General features: G+C 59.6%; 1 protein-coding gene across 1 annotated transcript in view; it reads right to left on the bottom strand.

The window, feature by feature from the left end:
* Positions 1-27,487, bottom strand: part of NCOR2 (nuclear receptor corepressor 2) — a 221,843-nt gene that overhangs the window by 59,095 nt on the left and 135,261 nt on the right. The window contains 3 exon segments of the mRNA XM_073789935.1: positions 10,080-10,142; positions 12,126-12,298; positions 13,698-13,835. Of these exon segments, the coding sequence (XP_073646036.1) occupies positions 10,080-10,142; positions 12,126-12,298; positions 13,698-13,835 (374 nt within the window).

Raw genomic sequence — 27,487 nt, 5'->3', positions numbered from 1 at the left:
CCCTCCCACCCCCCCGCCGACACCCCTCTACCTGGAGAGAGCACCTCTGAGCAAGCGCCAACCAAGACCCCCAAGATTCGCCCCAAGCACAGACCTCCTTCCAGGAGAGCCCCAGCCGACAGCCTGAGAGGCAAGGGAAGGGGCACCAGGAGAAAGTGGTTGGGGGAGTATAGAACTCCCGAGTTCTCCGCCCTGGGGTCCCTGTCTCCCCTGGGGTCCCTGTCACTGTGGCCCAAAGTCCCCCCCCATCCCAGTCCCCTCCCCGGAGCCACTCACTCACATCCTCTCATCTGCGTCTCCCCCTCCGCCAAGTTTTCCGGAAACATACGGCTTGGAGGATGCTCCAGGGCTCGGAGCTGGGAGCCGCGGGCTGGGAGGCTGGAGGCTGGGCGGCCCTGGTGCCGGCTCCGCAAGGCTTCTGGCTGGCGTCTGCTGGCGGCTCAGCTCGGCCTCACATCCTTCTCGTCCAACGGCGCGAGGGAGGGAGGGAGGAGGGAGGGGCCGGGCGGTGGGAGGGCGGCAGGCGGAGGCTGGCTCCGACGAGGGCGGGGAAGCGGCTCCGTGCTGCGCGCCGTGGTGGCCCAGGGCTCCTCCGGCGCTGCCACCCCTGAGCCGTCCCCCCCGCCCCAGCTGCGGGTGTGCGGGGTGCCCTTCGCCGATGCGGGCGGGCGGCGGGAAGGTGTTGGCTGTGCCAGGCGTCACCAGGGAGCACAGTGTCAGCGGCTCCTCTGGGCACCAATGTGCCCAGCGCGGGCGCTCAGCCCCCGGACCCCCGACGCCCCCGCGGGGCAGAATCCAAAGACCCCAGAGCCTCTCGGGCAGCAGCGCCCGGCAGCCTCGCTACGCGCCAGGGCTCGTCCGATCTTCCTGCTGCCTGACCCAGCGAGACGCGTCAGGGCTGAATGTGACCTCCAGACGGAGGCTCGCGGGAGGGGCGGGGGAGTGTGGCAGAAGCCCAGGTTCGGAAGGGGCGGGCCAACTTGGCACTGGCTTCCCCCTCCCTCTCTCCCCATCCGTGGCGGTGGCGGCGTCAGCAGCGGTAAGAACAGATGAGGGTTCAGAAAAACAGAGCTTCTCCACCCCGGCAGCCGGGAGCAAACAGCTTCTTCCGCTGTCATTCCCCCTGCGCTGGTTCCACCTGTGGTCTGCCCCCCTCCCAGCCTGATGCTGCCATGGTGGCCAGGCCCTTCGTGGGGGGCTCTGGAGGTCTGGATGGGCTGGAAGGCGGCAGTGGGTGGGCAGGGCTAGCCTACCATTCTAGGAGGAAGCTTAGAATTTGAGGGGACTCTTCCAAGCGCAAATGAGACCTCCAATCCCTGAGGATGGGGGGAAGGGTTTGGAGCCCGTCAGAGGGCTCTCTGCTCCCCGAGGGTCTTGGGACTACGGCGGCCTCTTTCTTCCCTCTCTGAGATACCCGTGACGACTGGGTCAGCCCGCGCCCCGTACAAACACCTGCTACGGACGACCCAGGCAGCTCCCGGGAGGTTGAAAGTTAACTGAGTTGAACTTTGGAGCGAGATCCAGGTCACGACCAATTTCTCCAACTCCGGGGTCACTGACCTGCTTGTCCCTTCAGCCCTCAGCCTTTCCATCCTGCCCAAGAAACCCAAGGAACGACAGGCCACAGGTCTCTGAAGCATCCCGATACCCCTGCTTTGCCCCCCAGCCCTCGCCCTGGGCCCTGGGGCACACCCTCCAGGGCAGGCAACAGATCCCAACCACATCAGGGACCCCGGACGTCCTGCCTGAGTCCCATGATCCGTTCTCTGCAAGGGAGGCCCAAGACGGCTTTCAAGGATGCCAATCCCGTCGTGTCACTCCTCTGCTTCAAATCTTCCAATGATGACCCAAAGCTCTTGGAATCAAATCCGAAGGCCTCAGCGTGGGGCATGAGGCTCTGCAGAGCCCGTCCTGCCCCGCTGTCCAGCCTGCTTCCTACCTCTCCCCTCGCTCCAGCCACTGGAACCTTTTCTGCCCAGCCCTTGGATGTGCCCCAGGACATTTGCACTCACTGTCCCTGCTGCCTGCATGGCTTTTTCACAGCTCTCCTTCTGTCTTCCTTCAGTTCTCAGCTTCAAGTGATACCTCCTCAAGAGAAGCCTTCCCTGACCACTCTCTCCACAGTCGCCCTCCCAGCCACCCTGCCATCGTGGGGTTTTGTTATCTCCAGAGCACTTATCACTCCCCGAAATTAGCTCCTTGGCTCCACTGGTCGTGGACAGCCGTGTCTCTGCACCCACAACTGCTAGGCGTGCAGGAGGCATTAGGCAAATGGACAAAACTCCAGACACCCTGGGTATCTGGGTTTGGGAGCCCTCTGGGCATCCCCCCCAGGCATCTCTGCTGCCTCTCTGGGGCTCCCAATTAGGAGCTCCAAAGAGAGGAGGGAGCTGGGCAGTTTATCCCCCGGGGGGGTCCTGGACCCTCCCCTCCCCAGAAGAGACGTCAGGGAGTGCCCACCTCTCACACGAGGGGCACGTCCACACACACTCTGCCGGTGCCCCAGACGGCAGATTCTGCCAACATCCCCTGTGGTCTGGATTCCCTGACCTCACTTCTAATTCCTAAGGAAGGAGTTTCGTTCTGAAGTGTCAAGAGGCGGGAACTAGGAAGTGAAATTGACCAAGACAGGAAGTCAAGCCAGGAGGTCTGAGTCACAGACGTGGAGCGCAGAATGAGGTGAAGGAGCAGGGGGTGGCCGCAGAGGTGCCAGTGAGAGGGGCTTCTCTGCGTGGTGGCGTGTGGAGGCTTGGCCAGCCCACTCTGGCCGTCCTGGCTACGCTCGGTGGGGAGCTTCCCATACACTGTCTGGGGGCCTGGGACGAACTGTTCTCACGGGAGCAGTGACTCACCCTCCTCAGCTCACGTACACTGGCCCCCAGAAAGGCCTCGTCCCTGTTCTGTCCCTCCGCACGCTGCCACCCGCTCAGGGTCCCTGCTGTAGGCAGCTCTCACCTCTGGGGTCTTCGAACCTGTACCAGTAGCCAACCTCCCCCCCGCCCCTGCCATGGGCGAGTTCTGATAACCTGGGGGCAGGAGGAGCCTTTCTAGCACCTGCAGTCACCACACTGTCATCCATCTGCATCCTGGGAATGTCACAGCTGCTCCCTCGGGAAACCAGCGTCCGCCACCCCCTCCTCGCCCCCGCCCCGAAACACTCGCTCCCCATTACCCCAGCCAGCCCTGAAGTTTTCTGTTCCCTTCATGAAGAAGCACAGGCCGCCTACAAGAGGGACATATCCACACCCCTCCCGCCAAATGCCACTTTCCAAGAGAAACTCCAGTTTGCAAAACAAGATTTTCTGCCTAAAACACTGTCAAAGGAGGGGGGAAAAATCCAGCAGACTTAGTTCTGAGTCATGCCACTTCCTTATTTTGGAAACTCCAAGCCCTGGGTGGGTTTGACTTGGACCCAGCCCTTGGTTGGCGACCTTGCCAGGAGCCTACTGTGTATCTGAACCTCTGACAGTCCCGCCAGTCCCCGGGGGGATTCGGCCAGACAACTTCACACCTGAACTTGGACTTACCTTCCAGGTAAGTCCAAGTTAACTTTTCTTTCCGTCTACCCTTTTCAAACTAAGCCTCAGCGCCTGCAGAAGCCTCAGCTCCAGCTATTACACCTGCAAATCGCAGCGATGATGTGATCTCCCAATACACGATCAAAGCCAGTGATCTCCCAATACACGATCAAAGCCAGTGATCTCCCAATACACGATCAAAGCCAGTGATCTCCCAATACACGATCAAAGCCAGTGATCTCCCAATACACGATCAAAGCCAGTGATCTCCCAATACACGATCACCTATTAAGATGAAAAAAAAAATCACCTGTGTGCGACCCGACACCCTAGCACTTTGGGAAAAATGCCATGTTATGTGTTCAATGTCAAGTCTTCCCATAGAGCACAGCCAAGTGGTTTGCTCCCAGGACCAAACTATGTTATTTGCTGGGCAAGTCCCAGCTCACTGCCCCCTTGGGCCTCAGTCTTCCCATCTGTGAAGCAGAAGGCGTGTGTGCATGTGCACGTGTGCGTGTGCATGTGTGCATGTGCATGTGTGCGCGTGTGTGTGCATGTGTGTGTGTGCACGCACATGTGCATTCGCAAATATGGAGAACTCGCCTTGAGGGTCCCTTGGGAGGATTAAGTAATATCATTCGTGCAAAATGCTGGAACCAGCCAGCAGCCACCACGTGGTAACAGACATCATCACTGCTGTGTAACCTACCAGGGGGCTCTTTCCCTGAGGAAGCACCAACTGGAACGCCCACGTGTGGATTTTGCCCCTGGGAGTGCAGGTGGGCTGGGAGATGCTTGACTTTACTTTCCAGGGTGCTGACAAGGAACAAGAGAGTGGCCTGGAGCTTGCCCTGGTGTCTGGCTGTCCCCCGCGCTCATGCAGAAACCCCGACTCTCTCCTCCTTCTGAGCCATCACAGTGGCCAGTTTCCCACACGTCAGAAGCATCCAGGTCGGGGGAGCGCGCACCCAAGACAAAGCTCAGCATTCTCTCTCCAGCCGGAGGTGGCGACAGCTCCCCGCCGATGCCAGCCCCGGGATGCTGCAGGCTCCCTTCTGACAACCTTTACGGCCGCCCCACTCCTGTACATCAACTGTCCTCAGTCCCCGCTCCAGGCGCTGGCCCCGTCTCCTGCTGGGCCCTCCCTGGTTCCCGTACTCAGAAGTGACCCAGCACCCCTGCTGCATCAGCCGCCAGACCTGTGCGCTAACCACAGCGCCACGCTGCCCGTCGTGAGTGCCGGTGGGCAGGTGCACGGCTGTCCAAGCACAGAGGCCATCGCTCTCTCTTGGTCCCTGCAGTGAGGACAGCATGAGGCTTTGATGATGGACACGTGGATGGCAGGCCCCACATTTCCAAGTTCCAAGGCTGGGGACTCACACCTCCCCTCCCCAAGCCTGACTCTTCATCCGTAAAAACTAATTAAACCAGCCAGTGCGCACAACAAGCGTTGTGGAGGTGCAAAGCAATTAGTGGTTTCTCCCTCGGTCCCCATGAAAGGGGGCGAGTCCTGCAGGCAGAGACAGCCTGAAGTTACTGGGGGAGAGTTCGGGGTCCACCTGGGCTCCATCTGGCCCGACAGGCCTTGCGTGGGGCCACCAGATCCTGGTCCCTGCAGCACCCTACTCTGGGGCCGCACACCTCGCCTTCTCCCTCCTCACCAGGCAGGCCACTCGAGGCCAGGGAGGGGCCGGTGGCCAGGAGCTGGGCCAGTGCCTATTTCTGGTCTGGAATGGTGTGCCTGGGGGCTTCCCTGCCCCCTCCACAGCTGGTTCCCTGTCCACCAGAGAAGGGGGCTGGAGACCAGTAGGAGCTGCCAGCAGAGCCCTGGGCCTCCCACACAGCTGGGTCGAGACTGCAAGCCAGGCCAGGCTGACCTTTCCCAGGGGAACTAGAGCCTCACATCCCAGCCTAGTGCCTGCCCAGCATGGCGCTGGGCCCGAGGGCAGGCAGCCAGCTCCCTGAGGCTGCCCTGCACATGCTCAGTCCTCACTTGGTAGGAGCCCCAGGACAGGCAGCCCTGACTCCAAGCACAAAGGAAGGAGCAGGTGCCCACCTGCCAACCTGGAACCCTGCAGCCATCCTGTCCCCTGTCCCACTCCTCCCCATGCCATGGTCTTCCCCATGCTCTCAGAGTAACAGCCAAACTCTGTCCCACAGCTGGTAAGGCCGGGGGGTGAGGGGTGGCCCTCCCGACGGCCTCTCCATTCCTTGCCTCTCTTCCTCTCGTTCTCTGGGTTTTGATAGCTTCTCATTTGACCACGCTGCCCTTGCCACAGGGCCTTTGCACATGCTACTCCTTGGCTGGGAGGCCCTTCCCTCTCTCGTTATCTGATTAATAGTAGCCAGGCCCATGGACTCACTCATCCAAACCTCACACCAGCCCCATTCCCATTCTGTAACTAGAGTGCGTGAGTTCAAATCCCAGCTCCACCAATTGACAGCTGTGTGACCTTGGGCAGCTCACTTAACCTCTCTTGGTCTCAATTTCATCATCTGGATAAAGACACTAGTAATAGCATCTGCCTCATAAGGTTCGTGGGGATGAAGTGACCTGACATACATGACGCCTCTAGCTGTACCTGGTACCCAGGCGTCCCGACAAGTACTTGACAGTGTTACTTCATGTTATTCCGTGCTTTGGGTGTCAGCCCAAGGGCCCTTCCCCAGCGCCGTGAAACCACCTCCAAATGTCACTCTACGCTTGCTCAGCAGGCCGCTCACCTCCAGCCCCTTCCCTGCGGCCCCGGGAAGCGCAGGCACTGGTCAGCGTCACACACCCACAAGGGACAGAGCTGGGACTCAAACCCAGGAAGAAAGGCTCCAGAGTCTGTGCTGAACTGCAGGCCCGCCCCTTCTGAGCACGTACTGTGTGCCAAGGGCTGCACGAATATGGCTCATGCCACTCTTAGGATGCCCCTCGGTGATGGCATCCCAGCCTCCTTTTGGAGGACGAGGGAACATGAGGCCAAGACAGGGATGGGCCAGGGTCACAAGGCTGAGGAGGTGGTTATCATTACAAACAGTGACAGGGAACTCAGTGTGTCTAAGTCACCACCCCTGTAAGCGCTTCTGTTTTCTTTCACCAAAACCCCACACAGGTGGTTGTCCTGGATTAAACGGTGTTCCCCACCCGCCACCAAATTTCATGTCCACCCACCTGTAACCTGTGAATGTGACCTTATTTGGAAAAAAAGTCTTGATAGATGTGATCGAGTTAAGATGAGGTCATGCTAGATTAGGGTGGGTCCTTATAAGAAGAGGAAAATTTGGACAGAGACACACAGAGGGAAGACAGCCATGTACGATGCAGGCAGGGATTGGAATGTCTAGAAGCCAAGGAGGGCCGAGATTGCCAGCAACAGCAGAGGCTGGAGGAGGAGAGGCAGGACCCTCCCCTGGAGCCCTCAGAGGGAACCCAGCCCTGCCCACACCTTGATTTCGGACTCACAGTCTCCAGAACTGGGAGAGAATACATTTCTGTTGTTTTTAAGCCACTAAGTTTGTACCTTGTTACGGCAGCCCCAGGAAACTCATACAGTGGGTGATGCTCTAATTCCCATTGTACAGATGAGGAAACCGAGGCACAGAGAGGTTGACTAGCTTGCCTGAGGTCACAGAGCTAAAAGGTCCAGAGGCTGAGGTCCAGTTTCTCTCTGGGGACGGGGGACCCTCTGCAGCTCATCCTTCTAGGCCTGGCTCCTGGAAGTCTCCTGGGATGCCTGGGGCAGGCTCAGTGGTCCCAAGGCCCTGGGGACACCTGGCTGCTCACTTCCTGGGCTCCCTGAGGGAGGGACCGGGGCTGGCTCATCTCTGGGTACCCCTGCCCTGCACAGGGTGAGGCACTGGGTCGATGTAAATGGGTAGGAGGATGGGTGGGTACCATCTGTCTCGGGCACAGCTGGGTTTTGGGTACCTTCCTGGGTTTCTGAGGGCCGGGGGCACTGGAACATTCCTAGCCTCTCCACCCCCGCCCATTGTGGAGAAGGAGTCCTGGGGGCTGCCAGCACCTGCCTCCTGGCCCCGATCCCCTCCCGCCGCCTGGAACAGGCAGCCATTAGCAGCCACCCCGAGCGGTAATCGTCCAGATTGCTATAATTCACGGCGGACAAGCACACTGGCACTCATCACATTATCACAAATGTCACTGAGCAGGGCCTCGGCGTGCACAGTCCCCGGGGGGGCTCGCACGCTGCCGTCTCCGCGGGCAGGACCCAGGATGAGCTCGCTGCCACCACTGAGGATTCAACCTTGAGACAGTGGGGCGCACTCCCGTCCCAGCCGGTGAGTCATCCCCAGCCGTCTCCCAAAGGAAGAGAGAGGGCAGCCTCTGACTCAGCCGACTCCCGGTTCCCGGGCAACTGGGAAGGAGCTGGGGATGGGGCTGCCATGACGACAGAAGACACAGCACAGGCTGGTAGCCCTGGGACATGCACCCCTCACGGCCCTGGTGGGTGGGTCCCCAGGCAATATCACTGCCGGTGGCTGAGATCCCAGGGTCTCACGTGTGGTTAAAAAAACCATGCAATTCTACACAAATGTTCTCAACAGCATTATTCACAATAGCCAAGAGGTGGAAACAACCCAAGTGTCCATCAAGCAATGGATGAATGGATAAATAGAACTCCTCTGTCCACACGGAGGAACACAACTCAGCCATAGAAAGGAATGAGGTGCTGACACAGGCTACGACGTGGATGGACCTCAACAGCACGATGCTGAGAGAGGCCAGACACAAAGGGGCATATGTTACGTGATTCAATTCACGCCGAAGTCCCGAACAGGCAAAGCCATAGAGACAGAAAGCGGACTAGTGGGCACCAGAGGTTGGCAGGGCTTGGGGAGAATGGGGAATGACTGCTAATGGGTACGAGGTCGCCGCTCGGGGTGGCAGAAAGTTCTGGGGCTAGAGAGTGGTGATCGCTGCACGACGCTGTGAAGGTGCTTAATGCCACTGAATTGTACAGTTTAAAATAATTAAAATGGTAGATTTTTACATTATATGTATCTCACCAAACTTAAAGGGGGGAAAACATCACACATTTTCAAATAAAGCCTCTTTTGCACCCCATGGTGAATCCACACCAAAAGCCACAAAGTAGACACAGAAGACAGGAGAAAAGGACGGCGTGGCCCCCTTGGGGGGCTGACAGCACCCACTGACCCCCGGCAGCCAGAGACCATGCGCACAGGCCCCCGTTAGTGCTCCCGAGACGCTGAAAATAGGGCCTCACCTGCGAGAGGAACCGAGGCAGCTCCCCCTCTTCTGAATGAGGCTGAGGGTCCAGCCCGGCCCTTCCTCCAGGCCGGCCTCACCAGAGGCCTGGGAGCTTGGAGGAAGGAGGTCTGGAGCCTCCAAGGGACAGCGTGCCCGGACAGGAGTCCTGAGGCGAGGGGCTCGGCCCCCGGTAGGGGCCTGATCAGGTCTGGAGCTGCTCCTGGTCAGTTTCTGAAACACCAGGACCAGACGCTCAGGCCCCCAGGCACCCTCTCCCGGGGCAGAGGGAGGGGAGGGGGTGGGCAGGGCAGGCAGCCCATGGTCCAAGGTCTCAGCCTCCGGGCCCAGCTGTCCTCGCACACAACTGTCCCTGAGCACCTGGGTCCTTCATTAGAAAGGCCATTTGCTCCGTCCCTGAGTCATGACCTGGAGCTCTGGGCACAAAGGAGCTGCACCTCAGCAGTGGGGCCTCAGCAGGACCTTGGGGACAAGAGCTGGGAGGCCCAGGTCACCAGCTCCAGGACCGGGCCATCCTGGGCCTCTGTCCCTCACTCCCTCGTCCACAAAACGGCTGGAAACAAGACTTACCTCTCGGGGCTGGGGTCAAGATGAACGGGAGCAAGCAGGCAAAATGGGGCTCAGATGCCAGCTCAGCCTTGGCCTTCCTGCTGGCGCTGAGCTGGTCTGACGGCCCCTGCCCTGGGCACAGGGGAGGGAGGGGCAGCTAGAGCATCTCCCAGAGATGGGGGCCGGAGGATCGACACCGACGTAGTCCCGACAGTGCCGGGCCATTCTTGGGACGCTTAGTGCCTGTTACCTCCGGCTTCTCTTGGCCAACCCGGATGCCCCTCTCTTTTCACAGATGGGGAAACTGAGACCCAGAGACTGGTCACTGAGCCAGGAAGTCAAGGGTCCAGCCATTCTGGCTCCAATGAACAATGAATGTGCTGGTGGCTTCTACAGAGAACGCGGGGTCAGCACCACAGCGCAGGGAGACGGCGCAGCGAAGGGGAACAGCTTGACCCCGTGACCCCGCCACGGTGGCCACCAGCAGGCTCTGCACCTCCCAAGGCACCTGGGTGCTCTGCTGCCACTCAGTCTGCAAGGCCATGACGTGCTGGTCCCAGTGGCCACGGAAGCCGTACACCAACAACATGGCCACACAGACCCATTTTCTGGAGGACAAAACTGAGGCTCCGAGGAGACGCGGCCAATCTGAGAACACCCACCGCAGACCACACCACAGCCCCGTTTAAGGGCACAGGTCAACCTCCTCCCCACCACACGAGCTGCAGGACCCGGATGCCCATCGAGGGCGATCAGAGCAGCCAGAAACCCCTCACCTTTCTTGGCTGTTTCCATCTCTTCTTCGGTCCAGCGAGAACTCTCGTTCATCTCCATGGAAGCTGGAAAGGAAGACACAGCGTGTTGGCAGCAGCCTGGAGCGGGGCGCTTTCTCTGCCTCTGGCTACTCGGGGCGCCCGCTGGGTGGAGGGTGTGCAGGCACCTGTTTTGCAGAGGGGAACGCCGAGGCGATCCAGGGCCTGGACCCTGAGCTGCCTCTGTATGCACTCGGCTGGGAGCCTGGTGAGTACGTGAAGGAGGAGGTGGGAGAGGAGGAGGGACGTGATGGGCAGGGACCTCACCTGCGCGTGGACCCACTGGGGCCGGGTGACCCTCTGCCGTGAGGGCTGCCCTGGGCATTGCGGGTGTGGAACAGCAGCCCTGGCCTCTACCCACTAGGTGCCAGGATCCCCCACTCCAACTGGGACAATCAGAAACGGTTCCAGACATGGCCACCTGTCCCCTGCGGGAGGGCCCTGCTCTACAGGGTGATCACTATATTCTCCCCTGACTCATGCGGCACGAGGATGGGGCTGCTCGTGTTACTGAGAAGGAACGCAGCTGCCTTGGAGTCGGGGGAGTTAGCCGAGTGTCTGCTAAGGCTGTTTCTGAGCCTCTCCTCCAAGTTCCCCTACACGTGAGCCCTCGTTCTTCCCTGAAAGTCGCTTAAGATGTCGCGAGGGCGGCGAGCGTGAGGGACGTCAGCGTCACGGACTCAGTGCCTGGAACCGCGCTAGGCACAGAGTATGCACTTGGTAGAGGCCGCTGACCATCAGAGGGAAGTTCGGGCAGCTTCCCCGCTCCCTGCTACCATGGCCAGCTTTCCCCTTCCCTCCCACGGCACCCCCGGAGGCAGGCTGTGGAAGTGGAGCCTGGGGTGGGAGGTGGCCATCAGAGGGCCTGGGGTTGTGTTTTCCACTCCGCTGTCCGGCCCCAGCGTCAGCCTGGGGTCCAGGAGAGCTTCCCCGGAAGTCAGGTGCGCCAGTGCACTCCTGAAGGGAACCCTCCTGCCCTGGGTCTCCAGGCACTCCAGCACCAGCCCACAGGAGCTGCACGGGGTTTGTGGCCAGCGGGCTGGCTTTGAACCCCAACTGACTGGGACTTTACAGAGGCAACATCCCTTCTCTAAGGTTCAAACAGCCCATGTATGAAACGGGTACCGATGACCTCCGACGCGGAGAAGGAAGAGGTGCCTGGCACAAACCCTGGGTGTGGACGAGGCGGGCGTCTGTGAGACAGGGAACATCACCGCCATCAACTCCCACCCCGGGAAGACATCCAGGTGGCTGGGGCCTCAGCCTGAACACTCAGGCCATGGGTCCGGGTTCCCGCACACGCCGGAGGGCAGGCCCCAAACGGCCAAAACGCTACAGACAGCAAGCACACACCGGCTGCCCCCCTGTGGCCGAACTTGGGAACTGCTACTCAATTCTTCTCTCTCGTTTTCCCCCTTGGGGTAGGGCGTGAGGCTCAGAGCACCTGGGGGTGGGCACCCACTGAGCAGAAGGAGAAACTGAGGCCCACAGAAATGAAGGTACAGGGAATTCCCTGGTGGTCCAGTGGGTAAGACTCCACACTTCCACTGCAGGGGGCACGGGTTCAATCCCTGGTCAGGGAACTAAGATCCCGCAAGAAGGGGTGGTTTTTCGGTGGCTTGTGGGATCTTAGCTCCCCGACCAGGGATTGAACCCAGGCCCTTGGCACTGAAAGAGCAGAGGCCTAACCACTGGACCACCAGGGAAGTCCCAAGGCCAGATTTTCTGAGTGAAAAACAAAACCAAATTGGTGATCTGGAAGTTTATGTGAACTCTCCAGCTCTGGAATAATCCCGGCTGACAGCCAGTGAGACTTTCCCACGCTCCAGGCACTGTTCTAGGCCCTTCCTACACACGAAGTCACCAAAACGCTCCCCCCACGGTTACAGGCATTACTGAGGCACAGAGAGGTTAAGGAACTCGCCCCAGGTCACACAGCGAGCGTGCAGCTCATGCTGGGATCCTGAGCCTGCTGTGCTTGCGGCGCCCCTGCTCCAGCCTGAGACTCACCCAGCTCGGCGCTCTGCTGCGGGGTGATGGCCTCCTCGCTGTTGGCCTCATTGGCCATTGAGCGGGTGATGCGGCCTTTGCGTCTGCCCTGGCTGTTGGCGGTTTTGCGGCCTTTGGAGGCCACTGCCTCCTTCTCATCGTTGTCTTCCCCAGAGGTGTCATCCGTTTTCTCCCTAAAGGCCAGGGAGGGGAGACAGGGATGGTTTCACCGGAGCCGGGAACCTAGGTGGCGGTTTCAAGAGACCTGCTTTTCCTTAGCAAGATGAGTGCTGGCTGCCAGCGGTTTTCTACTAATCAGAGGGTAGGAAAGAGGGAAAAAGCTTGGGGCGAGGGCTGGCTGGTAGCAGTCTGCGAGGCTCCTTTATTCACCAGACGAGGGAGTATGCCTGGTAGCCGTCTGCGATGCCATCTTAGTTATGAAAAGGGAGGTGTGAACTGGTAGCTGTTGTCTGCTTTGCTCTCCTAACAGGGATGTGGGCTGGGAGTTAACCGACTGGCTATTTTATTCACCAAGTAGGGGTGTGGGCTGGTGGCTATCTGCAAGACCATTTTATTCACCAGAGATGCTCTCTGCTCTCTGTCTGCAAGATGACTGGGTTAGCGGCATGGGGGGTGCAGGCTGGCACAATCTTCAGGCCACTTTAACTCCCCAAAGAGGAGACGTCCCCCAAGGGGTCCTGTAAACGACACTGACTTTGCCTTCCGTATTATCATGGACCACTGTGTCCTGCAGAAAACGCAAGAGGAAAGTTTCCTGCCGGTCTTATGCAGGCCGAGCCCGGCGTGTGGGGAGCATGTGACCTCAATAACTGGGGCGGGGACTTTCTCAGAAGCCGACTCGGGAGACTTTACTGCGGGGTTCTCAGATTTATCACCTCCGCCTTCCATTCATCTTCCTGAAGGGCCTCGCAGGAGCATCTGGGAGACAAGGGGTAACAGGCCAGATGCTCTCAGAAGCCACATTCCTGAGCCCACTCCAGGTACCTGGCGCTAAGCCCGTGCCCACTGCCCCCCCTTCCTCGGAGTGAATCTCCAGCTGGCTGTGCTCCTGCCCCTGGCAGGCACGGGAGGCTGCCGGTGGGGGCCCCCCCCACCCCGAGGCGAGGCTGTGCCTTGATCTGCAAGAACTCACACCGACAGCGGATCATTCTAAAGGTGAGGGCCGCCGCCTGCCTGCATACCTAGTCCTTCCTTCGTGAGCAGCGAGCGCCTCTGACCCCCCCTCCCGCCCCCAGCATCTCAGGAGACTCGGCCGAGGAGGGAGGAGGCAAAGAGTTCCAGAGTCACTGCCTGGATTTATTCGCTCAGGAGTGGAGCTCAAATGAGCTCTCAGTCTCTGAGGTCTCCAGAGGCTTCGAGAAAGAAAGGGCGGGCGGGCGGGCGGGGAGAAGAGCGGGCTTCCGGAAGGGGGGCTGTCGGGCACAGGCAGAGCAGAAAGTGCCTCCTTTCGAGGCAGGCGATCTGTAGACGCCACCTCCGCGCACACCCTTCCAGGGGGCCGTCCACGGCCCCGTTCGTGCCCCCCACCCGGGGGTCGCGGCCGGGCTCCTGCTGCGCGGCCGCCGGCCTTACTTGATCAGCTCCTCCTTGCCATCCTCCACGTCTGGCTTCTCGTCCTCCTTCTCGGCCTCCTTCTCCTTCTCCTTGTCCTCCTTCTCCTCCTGGCCGCTGCGGGGCATCTGCTGCTGCTGCTGCTGCTGCTGCTGCTGCCGGGCCCCAGGGGAGGGCAGGGGTGGGGGTGGGGGAGAGGAAAACAGTGAGACAGGTGAGCCTCTGCACCTGGGCTGAGCTTGGCTGAGAACCCAGCACCCTCCGTGGTGTGAGCTGGGCAGAAACCCCCGGGCACTGGGGGGAGGCAGGAGTCACGGGGTGAGGTATAGAAAGTGCTAGTGTCAGACGCCTGGCCTCTTTCACTTGGTGACTGTGTGACCTTGGATGAGGGTCTTGACCTCTCTGTGCTCTGATTCTTCCCCCTGAAATCGTGCCGACCCCTTAGCCAGGGGCGGGGAAGCTGAAATGAGAGGCCCCTTACAGAGCCGGCATCTGGCACCAGTATTTACGTGGGGCGGAAGCCCCCAAGGCAGGAGGGAGGGGGCCCTGGTCAGCTTCAGGCAAGAGCATGGTGAACATGGGGGAACCTGGGTCACACCCTGACGCCCCAGCCTGCCTGCCTCTGACAAAGCTCAGGCCATCTCTCTAAGCCTCAGTCTCCACGTCTGTAAAATGGGCAGATGGAAGTGTTGTTCCCAGGTCCCCGGGGGCCCGTGTGAGGATGGCTGCTGCTATAAGGAGGGTCCACTTTTGCTGCCGTGGGCCTGTTCTTCCTCTCACATCAGTCAGCCCTCAGAGGGGAAAAGAGCAGGCCCCGCTGGACAGAAGAGATCAAAGGGGCTCACAGCAAAACCAGCCACCCTCCCCCCACCCTGCAGGCCTGTTCCTTTCATCTCCTTCCCAAGTGGGCGGGACAGGTGCTGGCACCAGGCTGCTGACACTGCCCTCACCGAGGGGGCGGGGGGGGGGGGGGGAGTGGGAGCTCCTCCCCACACCGTCACCCTTTCTGTCCAGCCTGATTTCTCCTAAGGCACACACTGATTCTCTCGGCCACCCCGAAGTCCTCCTTGCGGGCAGCGGCCAGACCAGACCATCTTTCCAGCCCTTGGAAAAGATGAGCCAAGTGAAACGAAAACAAACACGCCGCAAAGCCTCTCAGTGTGTCCTGAGGGGCGTGGTCACACCAACTCTCCAACCAGGGAGAAAGAAGCCAAAGCCCGCGGGGAAAGTAAGGGTGGGGCTCGAGGGTTCCCGGTTCCCTTTCTCCCCATCTCTCCTCCACACCAGGAACGCAAGCCAGTCCCTGGCACAGGCTGCCCTGGCCTGTGACCTCACCACCGCCAATCCCCCCCGCCCCTCTCTGTAGCTTTAATTTATGGCCTACGATGCGGCTGAACACTGGGGCCAGCTACAGGCATCCTGTGGACGCCGGGGCACACAGCGGGGGCCCGCACGTTCACGGGGAGCCGTGGGCTTCCCGAGGCTGCAGCAGTGTCCACCCCGGAACCTCCTGGCTCAGGTCTGCCCCCTTCTCTCTATTCTGTAAGAGGAGGGGCTGGAGGGGGGGAACAGCCTCCCTCTACCCCCTGCTATGTTGCTGTCAATTCCCGACGCGTGGCCCAGTGTCCTTGAACTAGCCTGTCCCTCACCACCGCCCCAAGCCCTGAAACACTAAACTTCCAACAGCGGGGAGCTGTGGCCGCCTGTCACCCCTGACACGTGGAGCCTCTGCTGGAGCTGGCCCCGCAGATGGCAGCTGGGGCGGAGCAGACGAGGGGGACCAGGGACCAGGACCCAGAGCCGGGGGAGGTGGCACGGCCGACTGAGGAGGACTCCCCCTCCTAGGGGGCCGCTCGGCATGGCTGCTGTGGCCACCAGCGAGACATGCCCGGCTTCTGCACACCCAGGAACCTGACGCCCAGGGCCAGAAAGGGCAGGGCCGGGGCTTTCCAACGGCAGGGAGCGTGACGTCTCCTAAGACCACCGTTGGTGCCAAGAACGCCCGGCTGGGCTGCAGCCTCACTCCAAAGCTTTACCTGCCGTCCCTCCCAGCAGCCGACTCCAGGCTTCCCTCCTGGAGCAGCTGTTATTGTCCCCTGGGTCCAGGCTGGTGGGGTCTCCAGGCCCCCTGGAATCTCATCCTTGGGCCGCCAAGCAGGCCACCGTCTGCCCCCGGCACGGCCAGCACGTCGCCGCCCAGCAAGTCTGCACCTGCGCCCTCCTGCCCAGGGCCTTCCTGCCGCCGTCCCCCCCTCCAAATCCTCAAGAAGCCCCACTGCGGAAGATGCCAGCATTTCCCAAGAGCTTCCTACACGCCCGACACTGCGCTGTGCACAGTCTATTGACCAGCTGCTCCCAGCCCCTCTGCAGTCCTGAGGATAAAGGCAAAGATGAAAAAAACAGCAGTAACAGTGACCTGGGGGTCGTCCAGGGGGGCTGCTCCGCCCCCACAGCACGCCGAGCACCTTGCAAATATCAATACTATTCCACTTACTGCCCTTAGCCTGCCTCAGGAGGAAAAGGGCAGTGATCACTGCTCCCATTCTGCAGAGGAAGAAACTGAGGTTCAGACTGGCAAAGCTGCCCCACCTCAGAGCGAGGGAAAAGGGGGTCCCAGAGTGGGGAGCGGGCGTGATCCTGTCGTCCCCAAAGCCCTGCTGAGAGTCTCACCCAACTCCACACCCTGGTCAGCATCTTGGGCCTCAGATGGGGGTGCTACGGGGATCCCTGCCCCTTTCTGCCTAGCCTACCCTGGCCCCCTTGCAAGATTCCTCGAGTCCCGATCTGGGCCTGGGCCAGCCCATAACGACCCCCTCCCCTGAATAATCATCCTCTTCACAGCATTAGTAACAAAAAGAGCTCCAAGCGCCACGTGCCAGGCACGTGTTTTATGTACTCCCTCATCTCCTTCACCAACCCCCATCTTGCTCCCATTTTACAGAAGAGGAAACTGAGGCACTGCCAAAGCTGGGAAACGGCAACGCCAGGATTCAAACCCAGAGCCTGAGTTGACCCTGGTTACACCCAGGCCTCTCTCCCTCCTGCCATCTCCACCCCCCCACCTGCCCCCACCCAGTCTCGTGAGGAGGGTCCAAAGACCTAGTCAGCTCTAGAACCCGGTCATTATTCCCGTCGGTTGCGTCCCACCCAGATGCGCGATCCCAGTGTCAGACCCCATGACCTTCTTCTCCCTGACACTCCAGGGCAGGGGCAGGCGACTCCCACACCTCACCCTCTGGGAGAAGTGGGTGCGGCGACTTCAGAGCCACCCTGGAGCCGTGGCGCAGAACCCCATGGACGGGCTCCCGGTTTCCTGGGGCCTGAACTCCACCTCCCTCTGGAGAGGTGTCCGTGTGCCCCGAGCTGAGTGATGCGAGTGGAAAAGGATGAAAGGGAGAAACCCCAGGGCAGTCCTGGTCTTAAACGTGGTTTCCACTGGGAGGGACCGTCAGGCATAATGGTGACCACCTGCCTGGCCTCCTGGTGGGCACAGGAGGTGAGCGGCTGTCGTGGGGATGCTCCTCTCACTCTGGGAGATTGACGGCGTGAGAGGGAGGTCCAACTGCCAGGCCCCAGTCAGTCGCCTCTGTCCCCGAAAGCCTTCGACATCAGAGGACAGCAGATACAGCGACGGCTAACTCAGGGCCGATTCACACGCGCTAGGTCTCCGCAGCTGATCTCAGGCCCATCGCGGACTGCAGGACGGCGCTTGCCGGGTTTCATGGGCAATTTAAAGCCACTGTTCTCACAACTGCACACACAGATCACCTGAGGAGCTCTGGGAAGTCCCGACGCCCAGGACCCACCCACACCAGTCGCATCAGAATCTCAGGGTGAGAGGCCGGCATCAGCGTGTTTAGTTCCCAGGTTGTTGCCATGGGCAGCCAGGTTTGACGACCAGAGCATAAGACAAGGAGCCAGAGAACTTTCTGTAAGAGCCAGATGGTAGACCCTTCAGGGCCATCGGTCCATCGGTCTCTTTTGCAACAACTGACTCTGCCGTTTGTAGCTTGAAAACAGCCAAAGTGTAAACAAGTGAGCATGGCTACATGCCAACAAAGCCATTTACAAACACAGGTGGAGGGCCGGATTCGGCCTGCAGGCCATAGTGTGCCCACCTCTGCTACCGGCTAGCACTGTCCAAACTGAAATGCACACACGAACCAGCTGGGGATACTGGGAAAATGCAGGTTCCCACTCCGTGGGCCTGAGGCAGGCCCGAGACCCTCTATTTCTAGGTAGTTCCCAGGGACGCCAGATACTGTTGGTTGCCGGACGACAGCGTGAGGAGCAAGGCTTCCGGGGGTCCCTGTTTCACAAAACACGTCCAGGACCCTTGCCACGGGCAGCAGCGGATGCCTGTGGACACGGGAGAAGAACCAGAAGCCAGACTCCACCGTCTCAAATGATTCCGGAGCGCAGGATGAGGTTCACCTTTGCTTTCCAGACATGCCATCGGTCACGCCGACAATGGGCTCCGTGCCCAGTGCTTGGTCGTGAACGTCCCTCCCAAACCACAGCACAGCTCTGAGGAAAACCTGCCCGGATCTATGGTTAGCCAGAGCCATCAGTTCAAATCCCCGAGGGACCCCTACTTCCGGAGCGCTGAGTGCTGGACAGACTGAGCGTGCTCTGTGCTGCAGCCCCAGACTGGCTGGGAGCTGTGCAGAAAATGATATGAATACAAACAACAAATGCTGATGAAGCACACGAACATGTGACGAGGCTTTCTCCTCCTCATGTGATACCTGCAGTTAATAAAATCCTCCCAACAACGCTGGCACTGTCTCTGTTTTATAGAAGAGCGTACAAAGACACAGAGACCTTAACCCGCCGAAGGTCACACAGCATTTCCTAGCAAGATCCTACAGGCAGGTGCTCTGCCTCTCACCCTGGGGAATCCCAGGCCCCTCTTCACCCCCGTTTAAGCCAAACTGTTCATTCCCTCCACAAGCACGCTCACAGAAAATACAGTCCCCAACCTTTCGGAGCTAGGACAGGACCGATGGAGGCTGCAGGGACGAGAAAGCTTTAAAAAGGCCCAGCACATGGCAGGTGTGACAGTGACTCGTCCTGACCAGCGGGGACGAGGTAGGAGGCCTCCGAGCTGAATCTCCAGAGGCTTTTGGCGTAGAAGGGTGAGAGGGGACGTTTCAGGGAGGGGACTTCTTCAGGCAAAAGCATGCCGACATGAAATCGCCCACGGTCCTTACAGAATGACATACCGGACTTGGCTACAGAGCCGGACTGGCTTTAACGCCCGTGCTCGGAAATACGGGAGGTGCCCTGACAGCTGTGGACAGCCACTGAGGGCTTTTTTCAGAAGGTGGAGGGTGGGCAGGATTGATGTGTTCCATGCCGTGTTTTAGGGCGATGCGGCAGTGGGTCAAGGGGTGGCCATTGGTTCCAAGAATGAGAGGAGAGAGTCCAGTGAAAAGGTGGTACCAACCATCCAGGGAGGAGCCGGTGAGGTTTAGTGCTCAGAGGACGGGTCCTCTAAATGCCTGGTGAGACCTTCCCGACACCCAGCAACACCGACTGCGGCACAATCTCACTCATTCATTCAACAAACACTCTGCTGAGCATGTACTACGTGCCAAGTGCCTCTAGTGAGCAAATCCAGGAGGGGGCTGCCCTCGAGACACCCTATCTCTTGGCAGTGGGGGAAGGGAGATCGCAGGAGCCCAAGGTTGGTGGGAGGAGTGGGGTCAGGGGTCAGGACCAAGACACAAGAGTTTTCTGTTGCTGGCAGCCCCTTCCTGACATTCGGCCCCCACCATTCTGATCCAGTTCACGTGTCTTCCTGGAAGGAAAAGGCAGGCAGGGGATGCCGCCTTGGCCCGTGAAGGGCGGCCTTTATAAGACACACAGATATAGGTGTGTTGGGCCAGCGCATACCAGCTCACAAGTGCAGACTTCAGTTTCCATGAATTTTGCAGGTTAGTTGTTAAAAACAGCCATTATTCAAAATGGAAATGCACAACCTTACAATTAAAGAAATTATCATAAAAACAATGGTAGTTAAGTACTCAAAATGCATCCCTTCCCAATTACTTGACTCCATTTGGCTGTTATCTGTGCTCTCGTATGCCACTGCATCCACACGGCAGAAGGAGGATATGGTCCCGTCCCCCGAGGCGCTATGCACGGCCCCTTCCCAATTCTACGTTCAGCGAATCAGCATGATGGGAGCATTTACACCATGGTGATCGGCATGCGCTACAGTCGGGGCTTCGCCCCCCCCCCCCCCCGAAAGCTGGCTGTTAGACACTCACCAGCACTCCACCGCACACAGGCGTGTCCCCAGAACCTGAGCAACGTTCAGCACCCTCGCCCGTGACGTCTGTTCTGCCTGCAAGGAGCTGGCTGCATGAGGCAGCTAAGGCTCTGTTTTACTGTCAGTCGATCCTGTCCCGCTCCTTGGAATAAAATCAGTGGTCCACGGCACAAGGCTGGGCGATCTACCCCCTGCCCACCTCACCTCCCTAATCCCCACCTTCTCCTCCTGCAAGATGCCACACTTGTTCCTGCCTCAGGGCCTTTGCACTCACTGTGTCCTCTGCCTGAGAGACTCTCCCTCCAGCTCTGACTGACCAGTTCCTTCTTATCGCTGAGGTCGGAGCCCAAAGGATCCCTCCTCTGAGAAGCCTTCAGAGTCTGCTCCCTAAAAGCTGCCCTCTCTCCTGTCAACCGCCTCCTGACCCCAGCTTACCGTCTGTAACCGTTGCTACCACCTGAAAGAACCATGCTAATTTACTTGTGCACTGTCCCTCTCCCACGTGGACGTGACAGCTCTGGGGACCTCGTCTGTCCTGTTCACTGGGGCATCACCTAGAATGGTGACGTTGTGATGGAAGGACAAAACAGACCGGAACTTGGTCGCCGCCTGCCCTCCCCCGGGGCCCCCTCCTGTTGTGGCTGGAGCTGGCCCAGGCACACGAATGCTGCTCTTCTGGTAACTATTTCCTGATTCTTGTTAGCCGAGCTTGAAACGCTTGGATGGGAGGTCTGTCAGCCCCACACAGCCTCTCACCTCCTGGGGTCTGACTGATTCACACTCACATTTTCCACGTCCTCCTGTCCCTTTGGTGTGGTCCGCCTCAGACGGTGCCGACGGGGAGCTGGGTCTCCCCTGCCACTGCCTCACAGCCCATGAGAAGGTCGTGTCTCTCGTCTCCCAAAACGGCAGCCCAGCTTGCTGGGTCCCTGGGGCCTGGCCTTCCTGAGAACTGCGTCCCCCGGGATGTGTCTGGGCGACTGTGGGCCTAGACGAGCCTCCCATAGGTCCCTGCCCACTTAGCACAAAGTTGGGCAGGGAATCAGGGACATCTGCTTGCTGGAGCCCTAAATCTGGACACAATCCCGTCCCCAGCAGAGCGGAAGCGGCTGCCTCCCTCAGGCCTGGGCGGCCCGGGAAAGTCCAACTGACCCCCAAGCTGGAGGCCCACCCGGCCGGGGTGGCGGCTTGGGGCAAGCACGCGCGCGCTCACACAGCAGGCAGGGACAAGCTCAGCCCAGTCTGGGGCCTGCTACGCGCTCCCTCCGTAGATCTCACCGGCCCAGGGGGGCGGCCAGGGTCTGGGAACCGGCACTGACTGCACGGTGGCTGCCCCTCCCCCCGGGGGCTGTGCTTGGCCAGCCCTGGCCTGGAATGCCTTCCGGTCACGCTGTCCCCTGTGCAAGCTGCCTGAGGCACGGGAGTCTCTGGAGTACAGAGCAACTGGGAACAAGGTCACCTGTCCCTCGGCAGGGAGCTGGGGGGGGGGGGGGCGGGGGAGGGGAGGGAAGATGAAGGAGGGTGGGTGCGGGGGACACAGACAGAGACAGGAGGGATGGGGGGAAGGGGGCCTGCAGGAGAGATGGGGGAAGGGAGCCTGCAGGAGAGATGGGGGGAAGGGGGCCTGCAGGCCAGAGGTGGGGGAGGAGCAGGCCCCACCTCCCTGGACTTCCCCCATGACCCCCCAGGAGTGGGAGGCTGGGCGCCCTGTCCCCGTGCCCACCTCCGTGGGAAGAGAAGACAGCCCATGTGGCCTCGAGGAGGAGACCCCAACCAGCGCAGCTCCCAGCTGGGCCCCCTCCCCTCTGCGGCCGCATCACCCTGGGGGATGGAAGCAGGGGCACTCACCCTCGGGGACAGCCCCCTCCGCAGCATGGCCCCCCCATCGCCAGGAGGGCCACGTGGCCACCCCCGGTCACTGCTGCGGAGCTGGGCCGTGCTGCCTGGGCCGCGCTGGCCTCACAGCCTCGGTTCCCCGACAGTTTGCATAGTTAAGCCGACTTCTGACCGCAGCATTCCTGGGTTCCAGTGCTGCAATTAGCTGGGATAATGTGGCCCCTGCATCCATGAATCATGAACTATAAACTGCTGTGCCGTCACCGGTGCTCCAAGCTGGCCCCCGGCTCGGCCGGTGATTCACCTCGAGGAGAGGACGCTGGGGCACCACCCACACGCTCACCAGCCACTCACTCACAGCCGGATCTCGGGGGCTGGGGTCCAGGAGGTGAGGGCTCGGCGCCCTCCTGCCGAAGCCCAGGTGTGCACGGCTGGCAGGGGGTGGGCATGAGGGGGCTAGAATTCCTGCGACTCCCTCTGTCAGAATACGGGGAAGCTTCTGGAAAGTGGGTGGCATCCTCTCTTAAACAAGAAGGGCATCCTGACACTCCAAATGGCCAACACGTGTCCCAGCCACGGCAGGGCCAGGCAGCAGCGCAGAGGACGCCAGGGTGGCCTTGCCCTCTCGGGTCATCGAGGGTCTGAGACCAGACACATCAGACGGCCGATGCTTTTCATGCAGGAATTTTATATCCCCTTTCCTAACCATCCACGCTTTCGAAACACAACCACAGCAATGACGAACAAGGGGCTCAGCACAGGGTGTGGTGAGGCCGCGACGGGGCGTGTGGCACCTGAACACACGAGGTGACATCTTGCGGCCCACTCTCTGCTTAAGCACTGGGGCGGGTCAGGACCACCGTAGAGTGTAGTTTGCAAATATGCAAACATGCAGGATTGGTCCCCAGGATGGACTGGCCAGGTCCCTTTCTAGAAGGGGCCTCAGCCGCTACGAACGCCCTCAGCCTCTATGGCCCCCTCTGCCCACCTGCGAAGGGCCATTCCAGCGCCAGAGCACCGCCCCCAGGGCTGGTCCAGGCTGCCGCTGAGCCTGTGCCCTGCCTCGACTGCCCCTTCTGCCGCTCTGCTCCCTTCCCTCCCCTTCCCTGGCAGTGGGGACTCCCCAGTAAACGCCCCGAAGGCCGAGGTCCAGCAGCAATGCTGCCAGGGCACTTGTTAGAAATGCAGATTCTCAAGCCCCCTGAGGGGCGCCACCCAGCAGTCTGTGTTTCCACAAATCCTCGTGGTGAAAGTTCAAGAACTTCAGCTGGACGCCAGCTCCATCTCAGCCCGAGACACGTCCCTCCCTGGACCCCAGGAGGGCACAGCCCAAGGACACTGGCCACGGCCAATCTGGAGTGGATGGTGGTATCGGGAGAAGGTAGAAGGGCCTACGGTCTGGGGAGAGAAACTTCCCACTGTGGGTTCCCCTCCTCCCCAGACGTGGGGGTTTGAGCCTGGAGCCCGAGACAGCCTCCCCTCATCACCGTGGCAGGAATGACCAGGGGAGGGGTGCTGGTGGAAGGTGGGTACCCCTCTGTCTCTGGCCCTGGGCCGTGTCCAGCCAACTCAGGAAATGCACCTTCTACAAGGCGGTAGCCTGGAGAAGGGCCCCGCTCGCTGACACCTCGGAAGTCCCACCTCATGTCTACCTCAGAGGCTCTTAATCGGGACAGGCCGTGAGACGCCGAGACAGCTGGGCTCGGCTGACACCCTCTCTCTAGCTTCCTGCAGGATCGTGGCCTCGTGCGGCTCTGAAGGAGAAGCTTTACAGCCCTGGCATGCAGTAGGCACTCAATAATTGCCCACTGGATGACGACACAACATCGTGCATCCGACGCCTCTGTGGAGGTGAGTGGGGGTCAACCTTAGAGAAGTGAAGCGGGAGCGGCCCATCCGAGGGGCATCTGTCGGGCTGACAAGCTGAGCGGTGCCGCGTGGCCATCCTCAGCCTCGGCGTGGCCGGAGCCACGGGAACCACGTGAGGATCACAGCCTGTCCCAGGGTTCTGAGCTGCCAGAGGCGGGCCAAGGATGGATCGGACACAAGGATGGGACAGCAGAGCTGTCACCTGGGTGGCTGCTATGCCTCCGAGGCCGACTGCTCCCCACCCCACGGTGGATCGCTCTCCAGGCTCATTCCCACCTGGCTCTTCTGGCTTCACAGAGCAGAGGGTCTCTGCCTGCCTGACGCCCGACCGCCATCTGCTTGCAGTATCAGCCCACGGGGGGCCGCCACCGCCGGTGCCCATCCGTCCATCCACGTGTAGGCGCCCAAGCACATACACCCACACCCACTCCGTGCCAGGCTGGGGAACCCCTACCCGTCTCACTGGGAGTTTTATCAGCAGGATCACAGGTTTTATCACATCAGGCCTGCTGCAGCAACTGCACCTTGAATTACCAAGAGGGGATGCAGGGTTGGTGTGTCTGCCGTTTACTTTGCTGTCACGGGGCAGAGGGAAGAGTTACGGCCGCAAAGTCAACACTTGGGTTGACCCATTTATTCCATACTTATGAACAGGGCTGGCAGGCGGTGGTGAGGGCAGCGGATCTGCCTGGCACAGGAGTCCTTCCAGGGTTTGCACGTTAATTTCCGTCCCCGGCAGGGCCCGGGCCACGTGGTGCCTCTGCAGCCACAGCCGATGAGAGGGAGGGCAGAGCCCCAAAGATATGTCCCATCTCCCAAGGAGACAGGGGCCTCGTGCCCTGCCTTCTTCTCTCTTTCTGCAAGTGGCAGGGCACAGAGGCATCTCTGCTCCATCCTGGGAGCCCCAGCCTGAGACGCCAGCTTGAGCAGACCGTTAAACCTCACCAGACAAGCCCCACGTCTCTCAGCACTGAGGACGCCACAGCTGACCCAGGGCAGCTCAGATGAAAATACGAAGCCAACGCTTCTCCTCTGCTATAAAACACTCCAGGGCCCCCAGGGCCCCGACCCTGGACTCTGTCCCAAGTCACATAATCCTCTCCCTACCTCTTCCCTCAGCCTTACCATACTCCAGCCCAGAGGTCTTATACTGAGGGCTGAGGACAGATTTCGAGAGCAAATGTGAGTTGCCCAGCCTATCCGGTGCTTTGTCGTTATTGGTTCTTACGTGACCTAAGATTTAAAAGTCAGGCAATTTTACATAATTCCCTATCTCCAGCTCATCATCAAATATCAGATCTGGTAATACAGGGCCAGGTAGTCAAGAGTCAGCTGGAGCTGATGAGGCACAAGCTCTCTAGTTAGCCCCGGGCCTCACCACTCCCTATTGCCTCCTATGGATTCTCCATCCCTTCATTCATGTAAGACCCTGGAAGGTATTGAGACCCCTGCTCCTAGGACTCTAAGGGTACTGTGCACTCTCTCGTGTCCTGGCGCTTTTCCACCTGCTGTTCCCTCTGCCCAGGACACCCTCACCTCTGTCCTCGTCCTCCCAAGAGGCTGTTCCTCAACCTCATCTTTGGGGTCCCTTACTCGATGGACCCTCTCAGGCAGACCACCGACATGCTGACTCGGAACCACCTGTGTACACCTGGTCTAGACAACGAGCACAGAGTCCCCTGTGTCAGCACACAAATGTCCGACGGGCAGATGAGTCAGCTAGCCAGGCATTAACACCGTGAAGTGGGAAGCATGGCAGCCAGGACCAGGGGCAGGGGGCACCAACGGCCCCCGACTCCCCAGGACTCATCTGGAGATAGCCCCTCCCTAAATGACGTCAGCACACAGTCTTTGCCTCCCTCCACACAAATGTGGCTCTCAGCACAGGGTGAGAATGGCCCAATCTCTCCCCATCTGACTCAGAACCCTTTCGTCTCCAGAGCCCCCAGCCCAGCCACCAGCAAGGCCCTCATGAGCCCACCCACAGGGCCCCCACGAAGGCAGGGAGTCGGGGGGCACTGGGAAGACGAGCAAGAGAACTGGCACACAGGAGATGCTCAACAAATAGCCGACAACGTTTTTAAAATCAATCTAGAGGCCTTTATCTCCCCCTTTATTTTGCCACAGTCCACGCCACGCCCTCCTTACTGCCTCTTATGCCGGCACATTTATGCTCCCTGCCCCGGCATTTATTTGAGTTTCTGCATCTCGGTCTAGACAAATTCCTAAATGCACTTCAATTTCTAACACGCCCCAGCTAGGTCTTTACAACTGAATAGCGCCAAGCCAGTAGGCCTCGGTTTTACACATCTGTTAGATGGGCGAGCAGGCTGGCCAACGGTGGCTGCACAAAACTAGAGGAAAACCCTATCCACAAACCAAACACAGCCACCCTTCAACGATCCAGGCCAACGACAACCAATGCTCAGTCTCAATCATCTTAGCCTGACGTGCAGAATGCAGTGAGGGGTTTACTCTCCCGTCAGCAGACTTGCTTCCCTGATTATATGTGGCTTAGCCAACAGAAAAGTGGGCACTCCGGCACAGTTCCCAGAAAGCAAGAAAGGAGACACGGGATGCAGGCTAGGAAGCTGCGTGGACCAACCCATCGTAGGCTATGGGGCTTGGTCACAGAGTGATGGTTTCACAGGGGACACTGGGACCCCACAGGTGATGGCTGGACTTGATGCCCTCAGGGTCCGGCTCTCTCCAGCCTCGGGAAGGGAAGACGGTGGCCCTGGGGTAGGGGTGGGGGTCTGGGCTGGAAGACGCCAATGACAGGGACCACCCACCTAAGAGAACCTCTGTGTCCTGTCCTCCCAGCACATGCTAATCCCGGCCTTCGTCCCTTTCCCCTGTCCGGTCCCCCACGCCAGAGGCCCCAGGGAAGGGCCTGCCCCAACCCCCTCCAGTGCGGCATCTAACAGCAGTGCCCAGAGCTTCTGCAGCTTCCGGCCCGCATCCCTCCGCCTGCAGCACAAGTCCACTCCCCCCCTCACCCCCGTAGTCCCAGCATCTGCTCTGGGCTGATTCTTAACAGCCCGGAAGTGAAACAAATCCCTCCCCTTCCCTCCATCTCCCCGACACCAAAACACTCGCAAGCCCCCTTTAAAATGTGTGCCACTGACCCCCTTCATCTTTAACATAATTTACAGAATCCGTTTTTAAACGAATTCCCTTTTCGTCTAACTCAGAGGTCAGCAGACTTTTTCTATAAAGGACCAGATAGTGAATATGTCAGGCTTTGCAGCTTCTGTCGGGACTACTCAACTCTGCTGTTGTAACAGAAAAGCTGCCGCAGTAGTATGTCAACGAATGGGCATGGCCGGGTGCCAATAAAACTTTATTCACAAAAACAGGTGGCAGGCTGGACTCACCCGAGAGCCACAGTTTGCCAAGCCCTGCTCTAACTTAAATCATCCTTCAGTCATATCCAAAGCACTGATGTCTGAAAAACGGCACTCTAGAGTACTGGCTGTTTTTTCTTTCACATATGCATTGCGACAAAACACCAAAAATTCTTTCTAAATTTTAAATGTTAAGTTTGTAGACCAGCCCAAGTCATCCTGAAAGCCCGGCCCTTGCTCTGGGAATGCGGCCCTAATCCACCACAGGGACGGTGGGTCACCAAGCCTGGAGTTCTAGAATTTTCCAGGCTGAGGGTGGAAGCGGCCATTTCTCCCAGGTCCCTTCTCTGCTGCTGGGATAGGAGGAACACCCCCAGAGAGGGTCTCCCAGCCGCCAGGGAAGGGGCCCAAACTGAGGGACCCGCTGCTGAGAAACACGAGGAGATGTCACCGCACGCTGCCCCTGAGCATGCCGGGAGCCC

Source organism: Tursiops truncatus, chromosome 13 (assembly GCF_011762595.2).
Source record: "Tursiops truncatus isolate mTurTru1 chromosome 13, mTurTru1.mat.Y, whole genome shotgun sequence".
NCBI lineage: Eukaryota > Metazoa > Chordata > Mammalia > Artiodactyla > Delphinidae > Tursiops > Tursiops truncatus.
Note: the sequence above shows the minus strand (reverse complement) of the source record. Positions and strands in the feature narration are given on the sequence as shown.